At 39.1% G+C, this 22,972-nt stretch overlaps 1 protein-coding gene across 2 annotated transcripts in view; it reads left to right on the forward strand.

Moving 5' to 3' along the window:
* Positions 1–11,809, forward strand: part of LOC306919494 (uncharacterized protein) — a 43,548-nt gene extending 31,739 nt beyond the window's left edge. For both annotated transcript variants that reach the window (XM_079532254.1, XM_079532255.1), the window contains exons 13-15: positions 5,483–5,641; positions 10,369–10,393; positions 11,360–11,809. In XM_079532254.1, coding sequence (XP_079388380.1) covers positions 5,483–5,641; positions 10,369–10,382 — 173 coding nt within the window. In that variant the 3' untranslated portion in view covers positions 10,383–10,393; positions 11,360–11,809. The remainder of the gene's footprint in view (positions 1–5,482; positions 5,642–10,368; positions 10,394–11,359) is intronic.
* Positions 11,810–22,972: the final 11,163 nt, after the last annotated feature.

Raw genomic sequence — 22,972 nt, forward strand, 5'->3', positions numbered from 1 at the left:
AACGCAATGTATAAAGTTATAGCTGTGTCTGTGGGACCACCCACCAAGTCTGAACACTGGTTTTTCATTTTTAAGTTTTCTTTTTTAAGTTTTTTTTTAAGTTTAAAAAAAAAAAGTTTTTAAAAAAAAAAGTTTAAAAAAAAAGAAGTTTAAAAAAAAAAGTTTAAAAAAAAAAGTTTTTTAAAAAAAAGTTTAAAAAAAAAAAGGAAAAAAAAAAAAGTTTAAAAAAAAAAAGTTTTTTAAACAAAAAAGTTTAAAAAAAGTTAAAAAAGTTTTTAAAAAAAAAAGTTTTAAAAAAAAAAAGTTTAAAAAAAAAAAGTTAAAAAAAAAAAAGTTTAAAAAAAAAAAGTTAAAAAAAAAAAAAAGTTAAAAAAAAAGTTTAAAAAAAAAAAAAAGTTTAAAAAATATATATTTTTTAAGTTTATATTAGTGTTCCTATTGGTGGTGTAAGTCCATAAACAAATTTTCAGGACTGTATCATGCTGCAAACAAAAGTTAGAGCTGTGTAAAGGCCAGCCAATGGGAAGACAGAAGGGCGGGGCTTAAGCAATTAATTAAGTACAGCGTGCTCCTATTGGTGGTCTAAGCCCATGGAGCAAATTGCAAGACTGTAGCATGCTGCAAGCAAAAGACAGGGTTTTTGTGTGTGTGTGTGTGCGTGCGTGTGCGTGCGTGTGCGTGCACGTGCGTGCGTGTGCGTGTGCATGCATGCGTGTGTCTGTGACTGTGTGTAGAGCCTAATTGCACAAATAGCAGACCTACAAGCTCACAAGGTTTCACAGAGCAACTCATTGAGATCTTGTAACTCTAATGTCAGCCCTGTAATTAAGCCCTTATATGTCTCAGCTGTGGGAGAGTAAAACAGTGCTTCACTATGACTGGGAGATTTCAATGGGCCTGAATAGGGAAAAACCTATGCCCGAACAAATTGCTCTATCGCAAAAAGTAAAAGTCGAATGCAAATATTTGTTTCACTTTGAGTGGCCTGAGACATTGAGGTACAACATGTGCGATGGTGGTGTTGGTACGATGGAAAATGTGGTTATAAGAGCGAGTTAAGAATTGTCTTCACGATACTTTCCTCGTAAGAATTATACAATGGAGGTCAATGGGCAGCTTGACTGTATTTGTGTCACTTAAAAGGCCGTAGTTCACATTCTGTATGTATCTGTGCTTTGGTGGTTACATTGTGTGAAAGAGGACATGTGTGGCTACAAAATGACCAAAGAACATCCATGTAAAGTGAATATTTTGCCCGGGACGACAATTTGTTTGGTAAATTTCCAAGGAAAGAATTTCAGTTTCCACACTCTACTCAAGGAGGCCCCACACTCTAAGGGGACACTGATTACGCGAAACGGCCTGCGATTGAACTGCGATTTCGGAAAAACCGTGTAACATATTCGAATACGGTTTGAACCACGAAAAAGTCCACAGTCGTGTGAGCTAGCTAAAGTTTAAATCACGTTTCTACGACAAAGTATGCCAGAGTAATGAGGCTGCAAAAGTGAGGTTGATTTAGAGATAAAATCCCATACATTGTCTATGAGAGAAACATTTTATAAATAAAGTTAAATATTTTAAAAAGTATAAACTTTTTCAAAAAAACCTTTTCACCAATGAAAATTCAAAGATTGATGAACATTTTAAAGTTTGAATGGAGTTTCAAAGTGAAAGTATGACAGAGTAATAAGAGCACAAAAAAGTCAACTGTGAAAAATGGGACGTTTCTCCCATCGACTCTCATTATAAAGAATGTAAAAAAAAGTTTAAAAGTTTAAAAGTTAAAAAAGTATAAACAATTGTAAAAATAAAAATGCAAGCATAAATAACTGCAAAGAGCTGAACAGTTTGAAGTTTGAACTAAATTTCTAGCATAAAGTGTGTGAAAGTAGTAGGAGGACGAAAAAAGGGCGGAAATTGGAATAAAGAAGAAGTATAAATATAAACTGGCAATAACTAGTGTGTGCTCGCTGTTGCGAGCCCACAACTAGAAAGCAGTTCCTGTAGAAACTGCGTGGGCTCGCTAAAAACGCAATGTATAAAGTTATAGCTGTGTCTGTGGGACCACCCACCAAGTCTGAACACTGGTTTTTCATTTTTAAGTTTTCTTTTAAGTTTTTTTTTTAAGTTTAAAAAAAAAAAGGTAAAAAAAAAAAAAAGTTTAGAAAAAAAAGTTTAAAAAAAAAAGAAGTTTAAAAAAAAAAAGTTTTTAAAAAATAAAGTTTAAAAAAATAAAGTTTAAAAAAAAAAAAGTTTAAAAAAAAAAAAGTTTTTTAAAAAAAAAAGTAAAAAAAAAAAAGATAAAAAAAAAAAAGTTTTAAAAAAAAAAGTAAAAAAAAAAAAAGGAAAAAAAAAAAAAAAGTTTAAAAAAAAAATATTTTTTAAGTTTATATTAGTGTTCCTATTGGTGGTGTAAGTCCATAAACAAATTTTCAGGACTGTATCATGCTGCAAACAAAAGTTAGAGCTGTGTAAAGGCCAGCCAATGGGAAGACAGAAGGGCGGGGCTTAAGCAATTAATTAAGTACAGCGTGCTCCTATTGGTGGTCTAAGCCCATGGAGCAAATTGCAAGACTGTAGCATGCTGCAAGCAAAAGACAGGGTTTTTGTGTGTGTGTGTGTGTGTGCGTGCGTGCGTGTGCGTGCGTGTGCACGTGCGTGCGTGTGCGTGTGCATGCATGCGTGTGTCTGTGACTGTGTGTAGAGCCTAATTGCACAAATAGCAGACCTACAAGCTCACAAGGTTTCACAGAGCAACTCATTGAGATCTTGTAACTCTAATGTCAGCCCTGTAATTAAGCCCTTATATGTCTCAGCTGTGGGAGAGTAAAACAGTGCTTCACTATGACTGGGAGATTTCAATGGGCCTGAATAGGGAAAAACCTATGCCCGAACAAATTGCTCTATCGCAAAAAGTAAAAGTCGAATGCAAATATCTTTTTCACTTTGAGTGGCCTGAGACATTGAGGTACAACATGTGCGATGGTGGTGTTGGTACGATCGAAAATGTGGTTATAAGAGCGAGTTAAGAATTGTCTTCACGATACTTTCCTCGTAAGAATTATACAATGGAGGTCAATGGGCAGCTTGACTGTATTTGTGTCACTTAAAAGGCCGTAGTTCACATTCTGTATGTATCTGTGCTTTGGTGGTTACATTGTGTGAAAGAGGACATGTGTGGCTACAAAATGACCAAAGAACATCCGTGTAAAGTGAATATTTTGGCCAGGACGACAATTTGTTTGGTAGATTTCCGAGGGAAGCATTTCAGTTTCCACACTCTACTCAAGGAGGCCCCGCACTCTAAGGGGACACTGATTAGGCGAAACGGCCTGCGATTGAACTGCGATTTCAGAAAAACCGTGTAACATATTCGAATACGGTTTGAACCACGAAAAAGTCCACAGTCGTGTGAGCTAGCTAAAGTTTAAATCACGTTTCTACGACAAAGTATGCCAGAGTAATGAGGGTGCAAAAGTGAGGTGGATTTAGAGATTGCATCCCATACATTGTCTATGAGAGAAACATTTTATAAATAAAGTTAAATATTTTAAAAAGTATAAACTTTTTCAAAAAAACGTTTTCACCAATGAAAATTCAAAGATAGATGAACATTTTAAAGTTTGAATGGAGTTTCAAAGTGAAAGTATGACAGAGTAATAAGAGCACAAAAAAGTCAACTGTGAAAAATGGGACGTTTCTCCCATCGACTCTCATTATAAAGAATGTAAAAAAAAGTTTAAAAGTTTAAAAGTTAAAAAAGTATAAACAATTGTAAAAATAAAAATGCAAGCATAAATAACTGCAGAGAGCTGAACAGTTTGAAGTTTGAACTAAATTTCTAGCATAAAGTGTGTGAAAGTAGTAGGAGTACAAAGTAAGTGGCGGAATAAAGAATAACTAGAAAGCAGTTCCTGTAGAAACTGCGTGGGCTCGCTAAAAACGCAATGTATAAAGTTATAGCTGTGTCTGTGGGACCACCCACCAAGAATGAACACTGGAAAAAAGTACAAAAAGTTAAATAGTATAAAAAATTGTAAAAAAAATAATAATATAAGCATAAATAACTGCATAAAGCGGAACATGTTGAAGTTTGAACTACATTTCTAGCATAAAGTATGTGGAAGTAGTATGATGCCCAAAAAGTGGCAGAATAAAGTAAGTAAAGTCATAACTGTGTCTACTAATGATTTGTAATGTATGAATAATGCTTTACAATGTATTATTGATTAATTAAGAAAAGGTAAAAAAGAAACATCAATGGAGCATAAATATAAAAGCATTAGGCCTAATGAGCTTAACAGAAATTGTATTAAAGAGCATACTTTTACATGTAAAAAAGGGTCAAATAACATATAGGCCTAGGCCTATCTTTAAAAGCATAAACACAATGATTATTGATAATGGTCTAAATCCAAATTTCAAGACTGTAGCATGCTGCAAACAAAATGTATACCTGTGTAAAGGCCAGCCAATAGCAATACAGAGGGGCAGGGCTTAAGTAATGAAGCAATTACATTGTTGTGGAAAACTCTACCAATAAAGATATGTGAATTCCTAGACTCCTTCATAACCGCTCTCAAAGAGCACTTACGGTGGGCTGCTAATTGAAACTGGCCCTGCTAAAAAAGCCAATTTTTCCACACTGTAGGCCATTTCTTCCCATTTTGAGGGACGATAGCCCCTCCTATGCCCAGGTTAGTGTGTTTGTGTGTACCTGTACCCCATAGTGATTATTTGATTGGCTGAGTAGGGAATGTGTAGCGCAAAATTTGTGGTAAATTGATGGGCTGAGCACGGAATGTGATGATGTATGATGATGTATGATGATAAGAGCGCCTCTCACTTCACACTAAGTGTGATTGGTGCAAACCACTCCAACAACTAGCTTTGTTTGTACCCGTGTATGTGTGTACCTGTACGTGGCCCCACGTACAGATGAGCCCGGTTGCTATGGTTAGTGTGTGACGTCACTGCACCACTCAGTTCACACGGGTGTGATTTTTTTTAAAACTTTCATCAACTGTCATATAGGCTATTATCAGCTAACAGCCTATAATAGCTGACAATGACGTTATATCTTCCCTTCTTCTCTGGAATCCTGCCTCAAAGCAGCAGAAAACTGTCGTTCCCTGATGTCATCGCTAGGGACACATGCATCAGTAAGCAGGAACTGGGCATGGCATGGCAATGAAGGACTATGTCTGTCTGTCCGTTTGAGCACGGAAATTGCTCAACTGATTGGCTGATCACGAAATGTGATGTATGATAAGAGTGCCCCTCACTTCACACAAGTGTGATTTTTTCATATAATTGTATATTTGTACAAATGTTCTGATATGAATTGAAAATGGAGGACCTTAATGTAATTTAATGTGTGCTGGGTTATCAAATAATAATAACAACAACAATACGTCCATTTGTAAGTCATGTCTTCATAAAACAATTGCAAGTCATGTAATATTCATCTTGAATACAGACATCTTGACGTTCCCAAAGAGTCATTTACTGAAGAATGACGGAAATATTGTGAAGAACCCTAGGAACCAGAGTCGTAGGAACCTAACTGCAAGCACTCGCGGACCGCTTTTAATGCAACACCACCCCTTCACTTCCTGTTTGAGTTCTGACCGAACTGGTAAGTAACGTAATGTTCGCAGCTCTGTCATGTATAGTACATATAATTATAATTTGACACCTAAATGAACAAATTGCGTGTCTCCCAGTTCATCACGTTGTTAAACAACAGACCCGACAAACCACGTTTGTTTTTGTCCCGTTGGTTTATGTACTAATGCTGTCATTTTTGTCATGTCATGCTTTTGTGTTTATTGTGCTAACAATTAGCTACCAGGCTAATTAGCTACCATGCGTCATAAGAGGAACACAAACACTGCGTGTGCCTGTTATGACGTTGAGTCATACACGTTTATAAATTAATTGCACTAAACGGGTTTTAATCTGTGAATATGTTGTTTTCATGTCATTAACTAACAGCTAACACAGTAGCCCTTTGCTAGCAGTGTTTGTTTTCCTCCCGGTACGACAGTAATTTAATGATGTGATGTCACGTGAACAGCTAGAGCAGTGGTTCCCAAAGTGGGGTCCGGGGACCCCTAGAGGTCCTTGAGTTGAAATGGGTCCCCAGCTAAATGATAGTTAGGAACCAAATGGACCCTTATGGGTCTGTACCTCTGAGTTACAATCCTTGTATACACTCAGAGTTAAATTACAATATAAATTGGGGGTCCCAGAGATAGAAGGGACATTAAATGTAGTTAATATGCATGTCAAACTGGGGGTCCTGTATCTTTTCAACTGGGGGTCCGGGGACTAATTGGTGTCAATTTGGGGGTCCTTGACATGAAAAAGTTTGGGAACCCCTGAGCTAGGGTATCTGTATGAGAGTCAACTCTGACAAATTAATTAATTCAAACCACCATAAAACAGTAGCAAAAACTGTAGTCTGTAGAGTGTGTTGCTGCTGTTACTGTGCTGATAAAGCTGGACCCCAGCTGTCAACACATCCTGTGTGACTACAGACTAGCCTACAGTAGGTACTTAACAGGTCACACATAGACCATTGATAGGCACGACTTGCATGCATCTGCAGCATTCTGTAGCTTGGTACAAAAAAGGTGCTAATGGGGCAGACCTATTGTTGTCGAAGGAGCAGTGTTTAGTATTTTCTCACGTTTCTCACCTTGGGGACACATTCTAGTATGTGCGTGCACTCTACCTGCGAGTGCGCGTGAAACAAAAATTGGTACCACTACCACTTTGTGCTACAAGCATGACCACTGTTTGCTAATAATAACACAGCTGGAATCTTCATGTAATTATCCATGTTGCATTTAGAGCGTTCTGTGTGTCAGTGAAGCTGTAGTTACTACATTAATGTTTACAATAGATGTTGCTGTCATTGTACATTTGTCATAGCTGTGACCTTGTAGATCTGCTGCGTGCACTTTTTCTGGTATGTTGTTTAAAAACAATGTCATGGTTTTGAGAACTGAGTATCTAACATCCGTCTTTCTCTCTCTCCCTCTCACCCCCCACCCCCCCCTCCTTTGCATCACGGTGAGTTGTGAGCTTGTAGATTGGCTATTTATTTTCTTTTTTAAACAATTGAGTACTTTTTACTTTGGTACTGTATCAATATAGACTTTTTACTTGCAACAGTGTTTTTTATATTGGAAATAAACAACTGATTAATTGCTTCTTTTTATCTCCTTCATTTTGCAGATGAAATGACTATACCCTGCCTACATCTGAGTAAGTATTAACTGTATCAGCTTAATGTTAGCAGATACATAGGCATGTTGTGTAGTTTATTTTCCAGTTCGGTTACCTGTTCTGTATTTGAGACCCTAGGGTCCCTTGAATGTCAATCCACTCTCCATGGGACGCACTGTTGCCACTGTCTGCTCACAGACAAATCTAACGTCACTTGAGTGTTGATGAGGTGTTTCAAATATGCAACAAGGTGCAGTAGGAGATTGTGAAAATGTGAATTGGTGCTAATTGGCTAGCTACCAACCACCCACAATGTATGTGAAATTGTGTGTTAAATGTACTTTGTCGTTATATAATGGAGTTGTTTGATATTGAGTAGGGCCTGGTGGTCCGTGTAGAGTAATTGAACACCATTGGGCTGATGTAGAATGTGTTGCATTGCATACAGGCAGCGACTGTTGAATGGAGACACGCAGGGGAACAGTAGTAGAGCACATGTAGAGCGAAAGAGTCCTAAGATATTCCGCACGGAGCAGTGTAACAATTAAATATTCAGCAGGACACACATGTAATGTGTAACTGTTGCATACGCACACACGTGCAGAGGGAGTCAAAGATATTTTGTGAATCCTCTCTCCCTGTCTGTCTCGTCGCAGATCGCATGCATTGCCCTCTCTCCCTCTCTCACATTGCAGATTGCATGTGTTGTGGGCCTGCGCGTGTAACTGCCGCATGTGTGCATACACACGTGCAGAGGGAAAGAGTCAAAGATATTCTGCAAATCCTCTCTCCCTCTGTCTTGTCGCAGATCGCATGCATTGGGGAGCTGCGCTGTCACTCCAGCATGTCGGTCTTAATGGTGAAATTGATGTCCTGCTGAAATAGGCCTCTGTCAGAAGCACGTTGCTTAAGGTGGCATTTGAAAAACAAGCTTGTATAACAATTAGGTTCTAAATGATTGTCTACACAAGGTACGCAACACCAGCAGAACCAGTTTATAGAGCGTATGCACACGCATAAAGTGAATGGCAAATTGAGTGGCAAAGTGAGTGACAAAGTCAGTTTAATGTCGTTTAACGTCATTTAAAGCAATCAAATACTTTTCTACCCTCTATTGACCTCAAAACAGCCACAGCCAAAAGAGTCCAGCATTGTATTGTCTACCACTTTTTCTCTGATATGTAATGATGTAAAGAGGATTGTCCAAAAATACTGGTATAGTCTATCTACTGATCCTGCTATAGGTCATGTCTTTTCTAAGACTATATCCTTGCCCGAGTACTTTGCAGTTGTGGTGTAAAATGTGGAGTCATTTTAGCGTGCGTGTGCTGTGAGACATGGACATGAAGCTGTTGCCCGTCCATGGAGCAGTGGTGGCTATTAGTTACTGGGATTTGCTTGAGTCCACTCACTTGACTGCAGCAAGAATGTGACCCAACATCACATTATTCCTCCCTCCCTGTAGAACGCTGTGGCCCCCCTGCTGCCTAATGTCCCTTATTAGTATTGTATGACAAAAATAGCAGATCTACAAGCTTGCAACACACTGTGCTTGTAGATCAGCCTTATTCGGCATGCAACACCTCATATGCTGAAATATCAGTTAAATTGTACAGAGCTGTGCCGTTTACCAGCTGATGCCACAAAACAATTACTGAGGTATATTACTGAGAGTTCTATGCATTGATCTTGCAGGTAATGAACAGAACATGTTCGGTCATTTAAGTTGTTGGCCTTTTATTTGTTATCAGACATTGTATTCTATACTGTTGAATTAATCAATTTAGCTCTGATGTCAATTCTAAAAATGCCTTCTAAAACCTAACCTACGGTTTTTGAAGACCTTCAAATTCTTATTAAAAAAGAAAAGAATGGAAATAAATAAATACAAATTCTGCATGTATAGCAACTACAAACTGATTAATTTCTTCTATCTCCTTCAATCTGCAGATCAAACGACACCACCCTACCTTCTGAGTAAGTATTAACTGTATCAGCTTAATGTTAGCAGATAAATGGTCATGATTGGCCTACCAAACATCACTGGAATCTCGGGGAAAGCTTGCCAATATTGCCTCCCGTTGCCTCCATATTAACTTCCCTCGAGATTCAGACGGCCCGAGCCGGAAGATGCGTCTACCTTTTTGTCTATGGTTTTCTGCTTTTGGTGAAGTGTCAGGTGTGGGATTTGCATTCTCTTCCACACTTCACACAGGGCAATACATTGACACAGCATTTTACAGTGAAGATTGGGATCCCAGAGATATAGATACATTTGGATCAAACTGGGGGTTCCATAAAGTTAAAAAGGTTGAGAATCACTGAACGCTAAACTGTATTGGAATGCCATTGCGTACTGTACGATCCTCACGATTTAACCCAGATGTATGCATCGTCAATCACTGAAAATGTATCTACAAGCTCACAATGTGGGATGTGAACGGGTGACGTTCAATTTACCTGGTGGCCTCTACTCACTAAGCTATGGCCAGAATGTGAGCTTGCAGGTCTGATTTTCAGCTCACAACACCTCTTCAGACATTGACTGAATTATAGTATGATGATGATGATGATTTGACTATAGACAAGTGTGAAAATATGTTGTGCCAGGAACATTGTTGTTTTTCTTTTCTTTTTTTTAAGCAGATATGCATGCTCATTGCTATTTTCAAATAGCCAAAGTATAAAAGTATGTTGAAGTGCTTACATTGATTTAGATGCTACATTAACTCTTTTTGCTGGGAACCCCCTCAAGGAACCCTGGGGGTTTCCACCACCCTGACCCCACTTTGAGAACCATTGCCATAAATGACCACCTGTCAACCTATCTTACAGTGATCCTCACTAATCCTCATAAGATGACACCATTTCTGTCTACCCACTCTGTGTCTCAGAGGATATGGTCCTTTAAATTGGACCAGAATGATTAAATGCAAGCTGTTACAATGTAAGCCCTTTTAGTTAGAAATGGGCAGGGACCTTTACTCTGTATATTGCGGTGATGTGCAACGTTATGGGATGGGAGCAATTACCCACATGAAAAAAATAATAATCAGGCCCTTTTGTATGGATGTACTGAGATAAATGTTCATTGGTGATTTTCTCTACTTTTTCATTCTGCAGACTTAGCTGGTTGCTGTTGATCTACTCTTGAGTAAGTATTACTTAAAAACACTGACAATATTGACACTATTTTTATTCAAGTTGACTAAGCACTAATGGTACAGTAAGTGATATTACACACACACCTTTAACAAACATGTTAACCAGTTAAGCCCTGTATGGTTAATAAAAATAGCAGATCGACAAGCTCACAACGTGACATGTGTATTTGTAGATTTATAGCTTTAGATATAGCTTGGGGGCAGATGTTTTAGTTGGGGACCCTTTGACACAGACTGGGACCAGGAGACAAAGTGGTGACCTGATAACCAGATGGCCATGTTGTGAGCTTGTAGAACTGCTATTTGCAGCACACACTGCTGTTGTACGATGGAGTACAAATTATACTTTAAATATTGAATAGTATGGTTGATGTAATTAGCAATTGCATATTCCATACAGTACAGTAACTGACTACATAAGGCATATTAATCCTGTGGGGAAGATTCCGAACAGCTAGCCAAATTGCTGCAAAGAAACATTGTAATAACAAGGGTTGACCTGATCAGGTGATCGGCTCCAATCTCATGTTTTTTAAAAGATCGGAATCGGGGAGAAAAGTTCGGATTTTTAATTGTCTAATGTAAATCTCAAAGAAAGATGTATAAGCAATGAGATTTTGTAAACTGTTTATGCTACTATCAAAGTTCGTGTTGTAACTTTATATATTGTCAATGACTTCCATGAGAGGGGGAGAGGTGGAGTTAGTTGCTTTAGCAAACATTTTGAGGGTCCAATGGAGTTGAGAGGTTTTGTCCAAAGCACTTTTTACTACTTTCCATTGGTTCAATATTTTCTAACCAACACACAGACGTAAAGGGTGTTCAATAGCACTGATTTATGCCCCAAAAGAAATAATCAAAAATGCAGTTATGAGGTTTCTTCCCGACAGCCATGTTATGCATTTATGTTACTGATGTACTTGTATAAATGTGACTATGAATATTCTTTCTTTCAGGTAAACCTTGTGCAGTGAACCCTGGGTTCCAGTGGATCCTGTTTTTCTCTTAATCCAACACCCCAAACCCTGCTATCTCCCTCCCTCTGTCTTTTGTCTCTACCCTTTCTCTCTCTCTCGCTCAGAGAAGTCTCAGAGTTGGGAGCAACTCTAGAGATCTTGCTCTGCTCCCTTAAACGCAACCCCTTATACGCAACCCTGATACACAACTTGATACAACTTTTGATGCAACCCTGATATGCAACCCCTGATACAACCTTGATATACATAAGCCTTGATATACATAAGCCTTGATATACAACTTTTGAAACCTTGGATACAGCTTTTTGAGCCATCTTTGATACATTTTGAGACATTTTTATTGCAACACGAGAGACATTTTTGTTTAAACGACTTTTGAGAGACACTTTTGACTCCTGTTTGGTTAAACATCAGACACATGTCTAACTTTCAGGTAAACCTTGTGCAGTGAACCCTGGGTTCCAGTGGATCCTGTTTTTCTCTTAATCCAACACCCCAAACCCTGCTATCTCCCTCCCTCTGTCTTTTGTCTCTACCCTTTCTCTCTCGCTCAGAGAAGTCTCAGAGTTGGGAGCAACTCTAGAGATCTTGCTCTGCTCCCTTAAACGCAACCCCTTATACGCAACCCTGATACACAACTTGATACAACTTTTGATGCAACCCTGATATGCAACCCCTGATACAACCTTGATATACATAAGCCTTGATATACAACTTTTGAAACCTTGGATACAGCTTTTTGAGTGAGACAATTTTGACTCCTGTTTGGTTAAACATCCATCCACCTAAACACTATCATTTCCACATTCCTGAGTGATACAGTTTATGCATACATCATTGTTTGAAATTATTTGTTTCTGGCCAACTATCTGGATACGAACCCAGCCTTGACTCTATCATCTTGGTGTCTGCATACTGAACCAGGACCCGACTGCGTACTGGACCAGGATCATCAAAGCACACATCATCAAAGCACACACATTTCACAAACTGTTTAGAAATACTCTTAACATTAGTAACTGTACTCCTGTCTCCTAGCAAGGCTAAGCTTTATTGTTCAGGTTCTTTATAGATTATAGTAATATATGGCAGTGTAATACGAATTCTGTTTGTGATAATTAACTTATTTGCAGCTCGCACAAGTGGACCTGTGATCAATATTGTTATAGGCAGGCACTAATCCAAAGTGCATTCTATTGAACAGTGTTCCATCAACTGAAGTAACTGCTATATTTAAAGAGTGTATACATTACAAATATATCATTTACCTAATCCATCACTATATTGTTAAGCCTATATCCACTGAATATTTAATCTAATCTGACTATTCAGTACTACTTGAAGGTTATTGCTTGTGTTAACATTTTACATAATTTCATTGGTTCAAAACTAAACCGTAACATTTCCACATATTGGGTACAGTTTATACATACATAGTTTAATCTTTGATCAAATACTAAATCTACAAAAGTAGTGTTATTATATATTTGAACTGCATATACTGCCTTATAGATACACAGATTGAATTAATGACAGGTATTTGTCTGGGGCACTAATCAATTTCTGTTATCTTATTTGCTGTTCATATTTGTGGTTACTGGTTATATAACATTGGCTGTTTATTGCATTAAATACAGCCCGTATTTTTTGATTAATTGCAAACTTGAACACATCTATTCTCTTTTGAACAGTTCTTTAAACTAAACTGCTTATTAAAGTCAAACTTTAATACTGCTGTACATTGTTTAGAAAGTGAGATAATACAAGCGGACGTGTGACAAAACACTTGCTTCTGTTTGGTGCTATAGTGAATGTCCCTCAGTGATTTAAGTTGCATTGTGGTTTTCAGTAGCTCACATCTGGTATATTACGTAGAATTCTGTGAAACTACAGTTGACGTCTGGTCCTATATATTACAATTGTTTCATAATTTTCTGGGTCTCTATAGAACAAGTTGCTAGTGAACTATAGCCTACTGTATCGATCACTACTATATTCTCTGAAGTTTGTGAATATCGTAGTCCCTCTGTATTAAGTTACCATAAAAACATTGCAAAGCACAAACTTATACGCAATATTTAAGGTTTACCAGTGTGACAAATAGCCTACAAGAACAAAACGTTACCATGCCGAGGAAAGGGAAAAAAAGTAAAGCAACAAAACAACACTGGGCGAAGTTGAAATTATCTGACGATGTGATACCAGGTCAACAAATGCATGTTCCCCACAGCTGCAATGATGTGAAACCGATGCGTTACGCTGATGCTGTCAAACAGGTTAGTCACAGTGAAGTTGGACATCTGTCGGGGACATCTCATATTCAAAATGAAGGCCAATATGAAAAGATGAAGGTTGCAGCATCCGGTCAAAGTACATCAAACACAATTGTCTTTGACACACACAATGCAAATAAGCATTCCTTGTTAGACATGTCTAATTTGAGTGCAGATTCTCACACCTACAATACTGAGTGTAGTGCTGTATCACCGATGAGCGAGCAGGAGGATGCTAAAGTGCATTGCCATAAATATTGTTTATCTAACAATTTGACACATTGGCTTAAAAAGCGTGTAGGACCCATGGGTGAGCAGGAGCTTAAGGAGCGTTTTTCTGACAACATCACATACTGTGTTAAGGATACAATTGTGACAGCAGGTCAACAAATACAATGTGCTCCCCAAAGCAATAAAACACCATTACAGAAGATGTCTTACACTGATGCTGTCAAACATGGGCCTAAAGTTAGTGTGCCAGGAACATCTAACCGTATTCAACACAAAGGCCATTCTGATGAGACAAGAGTTAAAGCATCCCATAGTCAAAACAGCACTAAATACCGTCTCTTTTCCAGGAATAAGCAGTGTGCCTGTAGTTCTCTAACATTTCTGGCATTCCTTCATGAGAAAGAACACATCACAGCAGCAAACCTGGACCTTGTATTGCAAAAGGGCGACACCATGTACACAAAGGTCAAGCATCAGTTAGATGCAAAAGTCCGAAAAACAGCCGATCTACAAGCTCACGAAGGGGGACAGTTACCTACAAAGAAAAAAATTGCTCATACTCATCTAGCTACAGATGAACTGCCGGAAAAAGTTGCTGCCCGCAACCATGACTACCATGTAACAAAGCATCTTTCCCAGTACGGCACAATAGGAGACCCTCCATCTCATTATGCAGAAGAGTGCCTAAATCTAGAAGCAGGACTTAGCTGTTTGCTAAAAGACGTGAACTATGCATTGCTGGTAATGAGTGGTTTAGTAATTGCTGTGTTCAGGAACAGATCAGGACAATTTGGTTACTTTGACCCACACTCTAGAAGGCCTGATGGATTACCATGTAGTGAATTTACTCAACACTTAGGCACTGCTGTAATGCTTACATTCACAAAGTTGAAAGATATGATTAACAGGATTATTGAGTGCCAACTGGTGTTTGAGACGTTACCAACATGCATGTATGAACTCATGCCTGTAGGATTTCACAGTGACAACATGGATAACAGCTCCACTATTGCCGACCCCATTGACCTGTCACCACAAGCTGGAATAGAAATTCCAACAACATCAAACACAGATGTCTACAGCACACACCATGCAAACAGGCAGGCTAATTCATTGTCAGAAATGTCTGATGTGATTGCAGGACATTGTACAAAATATCACACGAGCAAGTGTATTGATGACAGTGCTGTATCACCTATGAGCAAGCAGGAGTTTGCTAAGAAAGTGCATTTCCATAAAGACTGTTTATCTAACAATGTGACACATTGGGTTAAGGAGCATGATTCTGACAATGTCACAGCAGGTCAACAAATACAATGTGCACCCCACAGCAATAAAACACCATTACAGAAGATGTCTTACACTGATGCTGTCAAACATGTGCCTAAAGTTAGACATGTGCCAGGAACATCTAACCGTATTCAACACAAAGGCCATTCTGATGAGACAAGAGTTAAAGCATCCCATAGTCAAAACAGCACTAAATACCGTCTCTTTTCCAGGAATAAGCAGTGTGCCTGTAGTTCTCTAACATTTCTGGCATTCCTTCATGAGAAAGAACACATCACAGCAGCAAACCTGGACCTTGTATTGCAAAAGGGCGACACCATGTACACAAAGGTCAAGCATCAGTTAGATGCAAAAGTCCGAAAAACAGCCGATCTACAAGCTCACGAAGGGGGACAGTTACCTACAAAGAAAAAAATTGCTCATACTCATCTAGCTACAGATGAACTGCCGGAAAAAGTTTCTGCCCGCAACCATGACTACCATGTAACAAAGCATCTTTCCCAGTACGGCACAATAGGAGACCCTCCATCTCATTATGCAGAAGAGTGCCTAAATCTAGAAGCAGGACTTAGCTGTTTGCTAAAAGACGTGAACTATGCATTGCTGGTAATGAGTGGTTTAGTAATTGCTGTGTTCAGGAACAGATCAGGACAATTTGGTTACTTTGACCCACACTCTAGAAGGCCTGATGGATTACCATGTAGTGAATTTACTCAACACTTAGGCACTGCTGTAATGCTTACATTCACAAAGTTGAAAGATATGATTAACAGGATTATTGAGTGCCAACTGGTGTTTGAGACGTTACCAACATGCATGTATGAACTCATGCCTGTAGGATTTCACAGTGACAACATGGATAACAGCTCCACTATTGCCGACCCCATTGACCTGTCACCACAAGCTGGAATAGAAATTCCAACAACATCAAACACAGATGTCTACAGCACAAACAGGCAGGCTAAACATTCATTGTCAGACATGTCTGATGGGATTGCAGAACAGTATTATCACACCAGCAATATTGAGTGTACTGATGACAGTGCTTTATTATCACCTATGACTGAACCGGAGGTTGACATAATGTCCGCTGTTGATCATCAACATTGTAATGTCACTTGCAATCAATTATCAAGTGCAGATTTTAAAATCCCACACACAAACTTAACTCACACTGAAGCCTCTCAAAGTATGACTTCCTGTAAGTTTGTGACTAAACAATCTTTCAAAATCACAAATATGAGCAAGGACCAGATAGCACACATGTCAAAATTGCCCAAAGGGCAAAGAAACAAATTTAAGAGGACTTGTGAAAAACTTGCATTACCAAAAACAATACAAACAATACAGAGAAAGGAAAGAAAAAACTTGAAAGAAAGGACTTTGTATGCTAAATATAAATTTTATAGAGAACAGAAAAAGTCGTATATGAACAAACGTTTGGCAAATCATATTGAATTTAAAATAAAACAGTTGCAAACAACAAAACAAATCAATCAGCACAGGTACATACATGATCAAGAATTTAAACTTGGAAAGAAACAAAATATTCAACACAGATACAAAAATGATCATGAATTTAGACTCAAACATATCAAAATCATGAGAAAAATCTTTCAACACAGATACAAAAATGATCATGAATTTAGACTCAGAAAGAAACAAAGCATTCAACACAGATACAAAAATGATCATGAATTTAGACTCAGAAAGAAACAAAGCATTCAACACAGATACAAAAATGATCATGAATTTAGACTCAGAAAGAAACAAAGCATTCAACACAGATACAAAAATGATCATGAATTTAGACTCAAACATATCAAAATCATGAAACGAATCAATCAACACAGATACAAAGATGACCCAGATTTCAGACGGCTTCATTTACAGAAATGTAATGCCTATATTTATAAAAGATATCACAGTGAAGCAACATATAGACTCTTTCATAAGATGCGTTGCACACGGAAAATACTACAACAATACAGCCAAGAAGATGCACTACGTGCACAAAAACGTAACATTGCAATGCAACAAGCCATATCTATTTTTAGAACAAGCATAAAAGATGGCCCCACTAATGTCTGCACAGTATGTCATAGAGCATTGTTTCCAGATCGAGTAAACCGCTGCAATAGGACAGACTACGTAAAAAATCTAGATGTGGTGTCTGCTTGCTTGACAGGAAAATATGTTCATGTTTGCAATGATGAATGCAGAGAACCACAACATTGCACTGTACCCGATGAGAGGAAGCAAGAATGGATCTGTCCCACCTGCCATGACTATCTTAAGAGAGGGCAAATGCCACCACTTGCTATGGCTAATAATTTGGAGCTGGTAGAAATCCCCCCTGAATTGTCTGATCTTAACATATTGGAGAGGCATATTTCATCCAAGTACATAACATTTGCTAAAATCATACCTCTTCCCAAAGGCCAGCAGAGAGCAGTATGTGGTAATGTAGTATGTGTGCCATCTGAAGTAGAGGCGACTGTCAACACTTTACCCAGACTTAGAAGTGAATCTCAAGTGATGAGAGTAAAGTTGAAGAGACGATTGCACTACAAAGGACATAAAGTGTTCCAGACTGTCACTTGGTCTAAAATTTTAAAGGCGTTGCGCACTTTAAAACAAATTCATCCAGAGTATAAAGACATAACTATCAGAGATGAGGCTGAATTGTGTGACCCGACAATTAATGACGAGGAAGAAGGTGACAATCAAATTGATGATATCATGGAAGATGATGAGTATGATGATGATGCATTGATGGACATTGACAGGTGTGAGCAAAATGCACTGAATCAGCCACACGATAGTCTTGCAGCTGAGGAACAACATATCGATATCCTGCCTCGTAATGACAATCAACAACAGGTGCACTCAAACGATACAGAACAAGACGGTGATCAGCCAACTGGTGGCATTGCCCTCGAATCATGTCTACAACCACTTGACATTACAGACGAGCTATTAACGTTCAGTGAAGGAATTTACTGTATTGCGCCTGCTGAAGGTAACAAGCCGGTCAACTTTTTCAGAACACCTAAGCTTGAGTCTATGGCATTCCCAGTCCAATTTCCCACTAGTGTAAACACATTTGATGATGCAAGACCCATTAGGTTAACACCCAGCAGTTATTTTAAATCAAGGCTTTTCTCTGTAGATAATCGTTTTGCCAGAGATACAAATTACTTGTTCTTTGCACAATTCGTAACAGAAATACATTTGGCTACTTCCAGTATGTCAATACAACTGCGTAAAGGAAAGCCTATGACACGAGATGGACGCAAAATAACCTCCAGGATGCTGCAAGACAAACACGAGGTTCAGAAACTGGTGCGAAACAAAGATGCAATCAGATTCATGCAGCCACTGAGAGGAACCCCTGCCTATTGGGAGAAAACAACCAGAGATCTGTTTGCTACCATCAGACAATTAGGAAAACCGACTTGGTTTGGTACTGCTTCTGCTGCAGAGATGAGATGGCCTCAGATGATTGAAGCAATTAAGAAACAACAAGGTGAAAAGGTTAATTTTGAAGAACTTGACTGGCTAACAAAGTGTGAAATATTACGAAGCAATCCGGTTACAACAATGCGCATGTTTGATAAACGTGTGGATGAAATATTCAAACTGTTTCAAAGTGCTGCACAGCCACTTGGCAAGGTTGTAGATTTCTGGTATCGTTTAGAGTGGCAGCAAAGAGGGAGCCCACATTTCCATTGTCTGTTATGGGTAGAGGGCGCACCCGTGTATGATGAGGACTCTGATGAGACTGTGTGCAACTTTATTGACAAGTACGTTACAGCCCGGTTGCCTGACCCAAATACTGAGCCAGAACTATACAAAAAGGTTAAAGAGCTTCAGACACACAGCAGAAATCACTCCAAGTCATGTCACAAAAACAACAAACCTGGCTGCCGATTTGGATTTCCTAAACCCCCTGCAAGTGAGACCATGATAACGAGACCTACAGATCCTAAGAAGTTCAGTGCAGCTAGGAGGAAGCTTAAACCAGTGGTTGAGTTGCTTGACGACCCTCAAACTGAATCTCTGGATTTACCACAGCTACTGGCTACATGTAATTTAAGCAGGGCAGAGTATACAGAATGTCTCGAATCACTGACCAGCTCCAATAAGGTTATACTGAAACGTGATCCAAAGGAATGCATGGTGAACGGATATAATCCTTATATTCTTGATGTCTGGGATGCCAATATTGATATCCAGTACATTCTGAATGCATACTCGTGTATCATGTACATCACAGCCTACGTCACCAAAGCTGAGCACGGGATGAGCGAGTATCTCAAAACAATGATTGAAAACTCAAATCAAGACAATGTCAACATAGACGAACGTGGGGAAATGATGCAAGTCATGCAGGCGTACACCAAAAAGAGAGAGGTCAGCGCTCAGGAGTGTGTAACTCGTGTATGTGGTATAAAAATGAAGAGGTCTTCACGCAGTATCCGTTTTATACCAACAGATGACAATAGACTGAAAATGAGTTATCCCCAATCACGCTTGGAGAACACTATACCAGACTCAGAAGATGTGTGGATGACGGGGTTAATGGAAAAATACCATGCTAGACCTGAACAACCAGACTTTGAAGTGATGTGCTTGGCTGATTTTGCTTCCACTTGCAATATTGTCTATGGTAGGCAGAAAGATACAGCTAAAGATGTTGTGCCTCTACTTAATGAGATGGGATTTGTGAAGAAAAGAACAAAGGGGAAACCTGCCATCATCAGATATTACCACTTCTCAGAGGAAAAGAATCCTGAGGGATATTTTGGCACACTACTCAAACTGTATCTCCCACACCGCTCAGTGTCGCAGCTGAAAAGTAAAAACTTCCAAACATACCAGTCCTTCTTGCAGAGCGCCTGTGTTCAGCTACCTGGTTCAAACCAACTCCAGCTAGTATTTCTCATTGTCAAGGAAAACAAATCTAAATATGAGAAACACAGTGAAGAGATCCAGAGTGCCATCGACGAATATGAGCAGAACGGGCCCATACAAGATGAATGGTGTAATCTGGCTCCTGAATCTGAACTGGTGAGGTTGGAATGTATCGCAGAACGCGAAACACAACATTTGGATGACCAACATGAACAAGAAGATGTCCCAGACTATAGCGTTGAGTCTGAAGCTACAACAGCTGCACCGATGATGCAAACCTTTCAGATAGACCCTGTAGTATTACGCCAAATGTATCAAGGTCTGAACCAGAAGCAAGCATGCATATTCTACACAGTTAGAGACTGGTGCACGAAGCGTGTTTGTAATCTACCCTCAGAGCCATTTTTCTGGTATATAAATGGTGGTGCTGGAACAGGGAAGTCACATCTAATCAAATGCATCTATTCAGAGGCATCCAAGATATTGTCCAGACTCGAGAGAAATCGTGAGGAAACTGACATATCACAGCCTACTGTTCTGTTAACCGCATTCACCGGTACGGCAGCTTTCAACATTTCAGGCAAAACGTTGCATTCCATCTTTAAGCTACCAAGATCCATTCAACTTCCATTCCCAGGACTTGGCAACAAACTGGATGAAGTGCGAGCAGAGCTTTCAAATGCTGAAATTATTGTCATTGATGAAGTGTCCATGGTCTCAAAGACTCTCTTTGCCTATGTAGATGCCAGACTAAAACAAATCAAAGGAAGTCAAAATCCTTTTGGAGGAATGTCAGTACTCGCTGTTGGAGACTTCTATCAGCTTCCACCAATTTCACAGGCTAAACCTCTCTGTGTCTATGAATCATGTCAGATTGACCTTTGGCGCGACCAATTTCAGATGATCACATTGACAGAGATCATGCGTCAGAAGGATGACATCGCTTATGCTGAGACGTTGAACAGGATCCGTGTGAAACAAAAGTCAGATACCTTGTCTGAACCAGACAGAGATTTGCTTTCACAAGCCATCACCGAACCAGCACTTTGCCCAAACGATGTACTTCACATCTTTCCTACTAATAAGGAGGTCAATGAACACAACACAAAAACGTTAGCTCTGCTTCATTCTGATGTCACAAACATTGATGCAGATGACTATAGAAAGGACAGATCATCAGGAAGAATGGCCAGACAAGCAAAACCATGTCGTGGAACCAAGAACGACTTACCAGACACACTACAAGTTGCTTTGGGTGCTCGCGTTATGCTCACCAGAAACATTGATGTGGACGATGGACTTGTGAACGGCACATTTGGTAAAATTGCCCGAATAGTTACCTGTGAAAAAGATGGTGCTATATATACAAAGATGCTTGGGCTTGAGCTGGACAATACAAATGCAGGACAGAGGCACCGTCATAAAACACCCGGAGGACCTGATAATGTTGTGTACATAGAGAGGATAGAGGAAAAGCTGAAGTACACAGTACGCAGACAGTTTCCCATGAAGCTCGCATTTGCCTGTACAATACACAAAGTGCAAGGCATGACAACGTCAACTGCTGTAGTGTCCCTAAAAAAGATTTTTGAACCCGGTATGGCTTACGTAGCTCTCAGCAGAGTAACCTCTCTCAGTGGAATGCACATCATTGGTATGGATGAGTCTAAAATCTACGCCAACCCTGAAATCACTGCAGGCCTCGAGAGCATGACCCAAGCTAGCTTTGAGGACATAATGCCACTTGCTCACAGCACGCAAACACTGAACACGCCTGATACTCTCACCATCATCCATCATAACACAGAAGGATTGGCACCTCATATCAGTGACATTAAGAGTCATCATGAGCTGGGTCTAGCAGATGTGTTGTGTCTCACAGAAACTCACCTGCAAGGTTCATTTGTTGCTGAGAGTCTCCATTTGGAAGGCTACAGTATGTTCAAGCGGAACAGACACATTTCCTACACTAACAATTCTTGCATGGCCAACAGTAACGGGGGTGGAGTTGCTGTATATGTGAAAAACAACATTCAAGCCCGTGAGAAGCAGTACATATATAATGTAACTGACCTGGAGTTTGTGGTTGTCAAAGTTGAAGCCCCAGTGAATGCACTGATTGCTGCTGTGTACAGACCTCCAAACTACGGTGTTAATCAATTCCTCCCAAACCTGAAAAGCCTCTTGGACTCTTTAGAGATCATGGATCATCACCCAATCATTGTGTGTGCAGACTTCAATGAAAATTTGTTGTCCAGCGGAACGCATGCAATATTTGATCTGTTTGAATCCAGAGGATATGCACAGCTAATCACAGCTGCGACCACTGAAAAGAACACACTGTTGGACCACATTTTCATCTCTCGACCACAGCATTGTGTCCAGTCAGGTGTATTACGAACCTATCACAGTTACCACAACCCTGTATACTGTGTAATAACCTCTAACGTGTCTCAGTAGAGTAACAATTATCAAACGATATCAACTTGTATTGTGAAATCTTAAATCTGTATTGTGAAATCTTACAGTGGTAGTGTGTACAATATTTAAAAGTCTTTCATTTTATATGTCAAATTATGTGCTACTGACCACCAATTTACTGTTGGCATTATGAACAATCAATTTAAAGCTAGGTGAATAATCTGTAGGCTATTGTCCCTGTTTTTTTCAAATAAACAAACAGCCAACATCTGATAGGAAGTAGATTTACAAAGTCACATTTAATAGAACATTGATATACAACAATGCACTATATTGAATTATTGTTTAATAGAGTAAAACATAATGTAATGTAGTAGTTTAATTCAGCATAGATTAACAGAACATAATGTAATTAAACAAATTCAACATAATCATAATAGACATCACTGTACATTTTTAT

Source organism: Electrona antarctica (genome assembly GCF_951216825.1).
Source record: "Electrona antarctica genome assembly, contig: scaffold_332, whole genome shotgun sequence".
NCBI classification, from domain to species: domain Eukaryota; kingdom Metazoa; phylum Chordata; class Actinopteri; order Myctophiformes; family Myctophidae; genus Electrona; species Electrona antarctica.